The 7,435-nt window shown below is 35.6% G+C and overlaps 2 protein-coding genes across 3 annotated transcripts; both read left to right on the forward strand.

Moving 5' to 3' along the window:
- Positions 1 to 1,816: 1,816 nt before the first annotated feature.
- LOC118347968 lies at positions 1,817 to 2,437 on the forward strand. Its single transcript, XM_035688669.1, has one exon. The coding sequence runs from the start codon at positions 1,817 to 1,819 to the stop codon at positions 2,435 to 2,437; it is 621 nt and encodes a 206-aa protein (XP_035544562.1).
- A 1,267-nt stretch (positions 2,438 to 3,704) lies between these two features.
- LOC109020834 (5'-adenylylsulfate reductase 3, chloroplastic-like) lies at positions 3,705 to 6,749 on the forward strand. Of its 2 annotated transcripts, none has more exons than XM_018994307.2 (5): positions 3,705 to 3,879; positions 4,081 to 4,242; positions 4,356 to 4,491; positions 5,250 to 6,063; positions 6,151 to 6,749. In XM_018994307.2, exons 1-5 carry the CDS (start codon positions 3,789 to 3,791, stop codon positions 6,379 to 6,381), a joined length of 1,434 nt encoding a protein of 477 aa, XP_018849852.2. In that variant the 5' UTR covers positions 3,705 to 3,788; the 3' UTR covers positions 6,382 to 6,749. The 2 variants fall into 2 exon arrangements, with proteins under 2 accessions (XP_018849852.2, XP_018849850.2); XM_018994305.2 differs by having other exon boundaries at positions 3,716 to 3,885.
- The last annotated feature ends 686 nt before the right edge of the window (positions 6,750 to 7,435 follow it).

The following is a 7,435-nucleotide window of genomic DNA, read 5'->3' on the forward strand; positions in this document are numbered from 1 at the left end:
TTAACTACTATTATAGTTAAAATATTAATATTTTTTACTTTAATTCAAAATATCTGTACTTGTAACGGTTAAAAATAAATAAAATAATAATTTTTTTATAATCAATTTTCTCCTGAATTTGCGCTCGTTTATTTTTATAAATAAAATAAAATGAATTAAAATAAAAATTAAATAAATATTATTTTTTTAATATTATTTTTATTTAAAAATTTTGAAAAATTAAATATTTTATTTTATTTTATATAAAAATTATAAAAATAAATAAAAAATTTTACAAAAACAAACGACGCGGATCACGGTACAAGAATGCATACGCATGATGCATGCTAGTACTAGAAAAGGTGTGGCCACGAGGGAGCCACTTTTCGCTGCCATTTTTGCTCGTCTGTTTATGTTTGACCGTTCTGATGATGGGTTTGGATTGCATTTGCTTTCTCCTTTGGTGAAAAATGCTCAGCTACGTTTTCTTATGAACACTAATCTCAAATTCTCGTTTATTTTTAAGAAAAATCGGATTTTCTGTTTTTTTGGGCTTATTAAATCTATAAATGATTTTAGACTACTATAAAGTATAAACATTTATTTTATGTGAAGAACCCTTTGAGTTGATTGTTAATCTCTTCCTGTTGAATGATATTGTATTTCGAATTAAGGCTATGTTTGACAAGTGAGAGTACCTCAAGTACTCTCATTATTATTCTTTATTTTATTATTACTTTTTATCTATTTTTTTACTATTCATTATTTTTCACTTACTTTTTACTACTATTCAATATTTTATTATTACTTTTTCATTACTTTTTTATTATTATTCATAAATATTCTCAACACTTCTCACTAACCAAACGTACCCTAAAACTCTTTACTTGCGAGTCTGTTGAGGACACAAGCTCATCAAGCACTTTTTGATATCATGGATTTTTATTAACATTAAAAGTTTAAGAATTTAACTTTTATTACAAATAAAATATTTTCGTATAAGCAAATGCACCCTTCCCAACCATTTATAAATCTACTTTTTCTTTAAAATTTCGTCAATTTCAACTTCTTAATTATGAATATATAGACGTTTAAGAGCCACACGACACGTATAAGGCTAATCTATTTGAATGGGAAAAAAAACTATTTACAATATTTTTTATACCACTCAACACACCAATAAAATAGGTCTTACCAAGTTGGAGTGTGAGTAATGGTAGAAGTATCTATATCCTCAAGGACCCTTGGATTCTGGACTTTCAAGAATTAAGTAAGGAAGCATCTGTTAATTGCAACCAGTACAATAATATTCTAACTTAATTGAATGATCAAGGTTCTTCTTTAATTGAGTGCAATAAACATTGGTGGAATATGTCTAAGATCAAGACTCTCTTCGATTCAAAAATTGTTGAGACAGTGTTGAGAATTCATCTCAATTTTTCTAATGAGCCAGATAAGTGGATTTGGGAGCATGAAAGGAGTGGTGTTTTCAGTGTTCGAAGTGCATACAAGTTTTTCAAAGGATTAGTTACCACAAATATAGGGGAGACATCATCTAGGACCTCTAAAAAAAAGATTTTGAAGGCTTTATGGAAACTGAAAATTCCCCACAAAGTCAGAATTTCCGCATGGAGGGCATGCAAAGAGATTCTTTCCATAGAGTCTAACATTCTGAGAAAAAGGGTAATGGTGGATGACTCTTGCTGTTTCTGTGATCAAACGATGGAAGATTTAGCTCATGCTCTATTTTTTTTGTCCAGCTATACATCAAATCTAGGTGAACAAATTTGTTGCTTTACAAAAAGTGGAATCTTTCAAATCTTTTATGCTTACTGCTATGGAGATTAATTCTACACAGTCTACTGAAAGTTTAGCAGATTTCATCCTCATGGCACGGGGGTTTTGGTATAAAAGGAATAAGATGATTTATGAAAATATTAATCTGCCTCCTCGACAAGTTTTAAGCTATATTCTTTCCTTGAAAGGTATTCTGCCTATAGGTCTTCAACAACAAGCTACTGTCAAGAATTTGAACTATAGGTGGAGTCCACCTCCACCAGACTGGTTTAAGCTAAATGTAGATGGGACACTCTTCTTTGACTACAATAAAACTGGAATTAGAGCTATACTTTATAATGCTTGCGGTGATGTGATCATGGCTCTTAGCAAAGTAGAAGATGAATTCTTAGAACTAGAAAATGTGAAGGCTATGGTAGTTTTGAGAGGTTTGCAATTCTGTCTTCAGATTGGGATTCATAATCTACTTATTGAAAGTGATTGCTTTCATTTAGTTGAGGAAATAAACAGTGATGCCGAGGCTTGTTCAACTATGAGAACTATGATTGCTAAAATTAGAAGACTTATGCTTAGATTCATGCAATGTAAGATCCAACATGGTTTCCATATGGCTAATGCAGCAGCTCATTACCTAGCAAGACATGCTTGGTCCATTTTTTGATATGCAATTGTGGTGGCAAGGAGTTCCTTATTTTACTGATAATGTTGTTTACATTGATGCTTTTTCTTGTAAGCACTCTTCAGGCCTTTTGTGCCTATTTGTAATGAAGTTATTTTCCTATCAAAAAAAAAAAAAATGTCCTACCAAAAAAAATATTAATGTTTTAACTTTCTTTATAACCGTAACAAATTCCACAATAAGTAGTTATTCAATAAATATCACAATAAATAGTGCGTTAATATATGAAATTGATAACTAACACCTTGGTTTCTTGCATGCGGTCGCCATTGCACGTACCTTTCAACATAGCCCGTACGTTGTTCCTCTTTCCCGGCCACCGCCATGATAAACAAGTGGCCTGCCTACTAATGTGTCGTATGTATTAAAAGTTGTATTCATTCTTATGCATCGGGGTCCAGAGATAAAATTGCATCCCTTTAGATTAACCCAATACTCATTGCTCATTACGTACCTCTCCAATTCATCCCCTCCTATTTCACCCACTCCACAGGAATTGGCTCTAATTTCACAAAGTGCTTTTGTGTCGATTATTGCAAGCGATGAGTGCTTGCAATAAAATGAATTGAGATGAAAGTTAAAAATTAAATAAAATATTATTAAAATATATTTTTTTAATATTATTTATATTTTAAAATTTAAAAAATTTATTTTATTTTATATAAAAATTTAAAAAAATTATAATAATTAAATGAGATTAAATGAGATTAAATTGAGAATTTTTGGAAAAACAAAAAGACCAAATTTCAGTGACCAAAACGATTTATTTGCCAATACTTCCTCATCTCTCTCTATTTTTTCTTTTTTTTTTAACCTGATTATAGACTATTTTGTTGGCTATTTTTTTCTCACGTCTCATCCAGACTGATATTAGTTTAAGTAATTTAATAAATAAAATAATTATTTCAATAAAAAAATAATTAAAATTACCATATATCAAATTATGTAAAGGACGATAAAACTCTGAAAATACATTTATCATCCACTTTCTTCAGTTCAGAGCAAAATAAAATGGGAGGCTATCAGAACCAAGTCAAGGGGAAAAAGTGTGAGGTTCGTAATTTTCAGGGAAAACTGGAAGGGACCCAGAAGGATCCGCGAAATCGAACATCCACAGAGAGAGCGACGCGATCGGGATTTCACCCAATCAGAGTCGCCCACGTAAGCAAGGCGACAGAGGCTTGCTAGCGGTACAGAATATCGTCCAGATTCAATGAACCTGAGAACGGTGCTCTTTTTATCTTATTTTAGGCTTAGACGACTGGTCTGACGAACAATCGGAACAAGAGACTGAAGAAAACTTCAGAGAGACGGGTTCAGAACAATTTCTCCAATGGCGCTCAATGTTGCTTCTTCTTCCTCTCCTTCCACCTCAATTTCTAGTTCTCCCTTTCCATTTTCCACTTATTCGTCTGAGCTTAGCGGTAAATGTAATTTCATTTCGAGCTACTTCAATTTTCCTGAATTTTTAGCGCCTTAGATTTTGTTCAACGAAATTTGTTGTATCTTTAGTAGCAGAATCTTATTCTTTCCCTCCGTTTTCTTCTCAATCGAACGGTGTTTTTTTCTTGCTTATTATGTTGTTCTGATAATGATGACGATGATGTGTGTGTTTGGGTTTTCAGCTCCACAAATCGGTTCGCTTCGCCTATCGGACTGGAACCGGCCTCATGTTCTATCCCAAGGTGTGAATTTTTCTCGAAGAAATTGCTCGGTCAAGCCGGTCAACGTCGAGCCTAAACGGAACGGTTCGATTGTCCCTCTTGCGGCAACTATCGTTGCCCCCGGTAAGTTTGTGCCCCGTCATTGATTATTTCAGGATTAAAGTAATCCCGATGATGATTTGAATGGAAATCTCCAATTCGTTCGATTGCGTTAAATTTATATTTGAATTGTGCAGAAGTTGTAGAAGTGGTGGAGAAAGTAGAGGTGGAGGACTATATTCAATTGGCTAAAGAGCTTGAATGTGCCTCCCCTCTTGAAGTCATCGATAAGGCCCTAGAGAAGTTTGGCAACGACATTGCAATTGCTTTTAGGTAGTCTATCTCTTTATTCACTTCTTGTGGCCAAATTCATTTTATTTATGTACCGGTTTATCGTTTACAGTTGCATTGTTTGATTACTCTATCCAGTTGAATTTGTATTTCTGGATAAGCCTGAGTATAACGAATATAAGATTTCAAATGCATAATTTTGAGGTTGAATGTAAGATTTCAAATGAGCTACTATCTTAGCAAATATCCCTTGTTTTGAGAATTTGTATACAACGATTAGTATCCTCTGGATCTCAACGATAGAGTTTTAAAATACTAGTAATGATTTTTGCAGAAAAAAATATAGATATTTCTTCTGAAACTTTCATTAGTTTATTGTATACACTGACTTGATACCAAGTGGAACAAAACTATTTCATCCAAAATTCAGGGTAAGATTCTAAGAAACGTGCTGTTGAGTTTTGTGGGAAAGAGCACCAAGATTTTTTCGACTCTCCCTAACAGGTTTATGGGGAACTAGTAAAAAACCGATAAGAAAATGGGATCTAGTAAAAAGGAAATATTCATTATAAATTGGCTAATGAAAGCTTGCTGTTGCGTCCATGTTGAAAAGTGTAGAGATTCTACTAAACTTTTTGCCAATTTGATGGCTTGCCCTTGTTATTTAGACCTGTATCCAGAATCCCTTGTATTCATATGACCATTTTCTGGGTATAATTTCTGAATCGCACTTTTTGCAAAGCTATGAGTGTTATCTACCGAGGCAATCTGCTTAGTAACAAAATCATATTTTTCTGCAGTGGTGCTGAAGACGTTGCTCTGATTGAGTACGCACATTTAACTGGTCGACCATTTAGGGTCTTCAGCCTGGATACCGGGAGGCTAAATCCAGAAACCTATCGATTATTTGACACAGTAGAGAAGCATTATGGCATCCACATTGAATACACGTTTCCTGATGCTGTTGAAGTTCAGGCATTAGTAAGGAACAAGGGATTGTTTTCTTTTTATGAAGATGGACACCAGGAGTGCTGCCGAATAAGAAAGGTGAGACCTTTGAGGAGGGCCCTTAAGGGGCTTCGTGCTTGGATCACTGGCCAAAGGAAAGATCAATCTCCGGGTACTAGGTCTGAGATTCCTGTTGTCCAGGTGGACCCAGTTTTTGAAGGAGTGGATGGTGGGATTGGCAGCCTGGTGAAGTGGAATCCAGTTTCAAATGTCCAGGGTCAAGACATATGGAACTTCCTCCGCACCATGAATGTGCCTGTAAATTCATTGCATTCACAAGGATATATCTCAATTGGTTGTGAGCCATGCACAAGGCCGGTCTTACCAGGGCAGCATGAGAGGGAGGGAAGATGGTGGTGGGAGGATGCCAGGGCCAAGGAGTGCGGCCTCCACAAAGGAAATATCAAGGAGGAAAACACTGCTCAACTGAATGGTAATGGAAATGCAGTAGCCCAAGCAAATGGAACTGCCACTGTTCCTGACATTTTCAACAACCAGAATCTAGTTACTTTGTGCAGGACCGGGATAGAGAATTTGGCAAGATTGGAGAATCGGAAAGAACCATGGATTGTTGTGCTCTATGCACCATGGTGCACCTTCTGCCAGGTAACTATTGTTACAGACATTTCTGAATTCTGTTACTCATGTTTTCCGAATGATTGCATGAACGGAGTTTGTTTCAATTTTGAATAGGCAATGGAAGCCTCGTACGCTGAATTGGCGGATAAAATGGAAGGGACGGGGGTGAAGGTGGGAAAGTTCAGGGCAGACGGTGAGCACAAGGAGTATGCGAAGCGAGAACTGCAACTAGGAAGCTTCCCCACAATACTCTGCTTCCCTAAAGGCTCTTGTCGGCCGATAAAGTATCCTTCCGAGAAGAGGGACGCTGAATCCTTAATTGCTTTTGTGAACGCCCTCCGGTGATAGGAAATGAAGAAAATCATTAATAGAAGGCGTTAAAACTCATTCCAGGTGAAAGTCCGAGATTGCAGTTCAGTCCGAGATTGCACTTCATTTTGACGGCATACGGTACTTTTAGGGGAAGCTAGATGACGTTGCTGGTTGCAGCCCAGCAGAATATGCACATAAATTAAATGTGCCAATGGTATTAAGATTTTTTTTTTTTTTGGTTCTTCCAATTTTTACGTTGGTGGTATTCTTTTTCACTTTCTATTATTAGTGTTAGAGTGAAAGTTTTCACTTTCGATTTCCTGAATTTATCGTGCCGGAACAGTAACCCGCATGGCTTAGGTGGGTATTTCGTTCGGGATTAAATTCTGGCCATTTCAGCATATTCCGGTTCATTCCAGCCGGATTTTGGTATTTTCGCCGGAATGTTTGTTTCCGTCAGAAACAATGCTTCGGAAAGATAACTTTATCCTCAGCGCTTTGATGAGCGTCATCCATCCTTTGTCAACCCAGCGGACAAAATAACTAAATAAAAGTAAAACAACGAAATAATATTCTGTTTGTTTGCCGAGAAAATGGCGGAAAATAGGAGAAAGAAAACCCAATAGTTTTTAACTTTCATCACGAAAAGCTCCAGCTCAACATATTATAGTAGTCCCGATTGACTTGAGTTACAAGTATTTGTTCTTTCAAATAAAAGCAACGGAAAATTAAATCGAGATTTCATTTTGGTCTATTTGTTAACTGGGCAAACAATGGACAAGCAAAGAAAGATAGTTGGAGAAAATGAAGAACAACGGAAATCACCAGAAAAGAGAGGGTTAGGAAATATGAAATAGGATTAGGATATTTTTATTTTTAAGTTAAAAATGATATAATTGTAATTTTGAGTAAAAAATTTAACTAGTCACTAACGGTTTAAACGGGTTGATCCGTTAGTGACTATTAATGAATCATGTCTTAACGGGTCAATTCGTTTTGATCCGAACCCGTTAACATTAAATCTAAATCCGTTAATTTCGTGTTGTGTTCGTATTGGATTAACAAGCAATATCACATATTGACATCC

The sequence above is a fragment of the Juglans regia genome, chromosome 3 (genome assembly GCF_001411555.2).
Source record: "Juglans regia cultivar Chandler chromosome 3, Walnut 2.0, whole genome shotgun sequence".
Taxonomy (NCBI): Eukaryota; Viridiplantae; Streptophyta; class Magnoliopsida; order Fagales; family Juglandaceae; genus Juglans; species Juglans regia.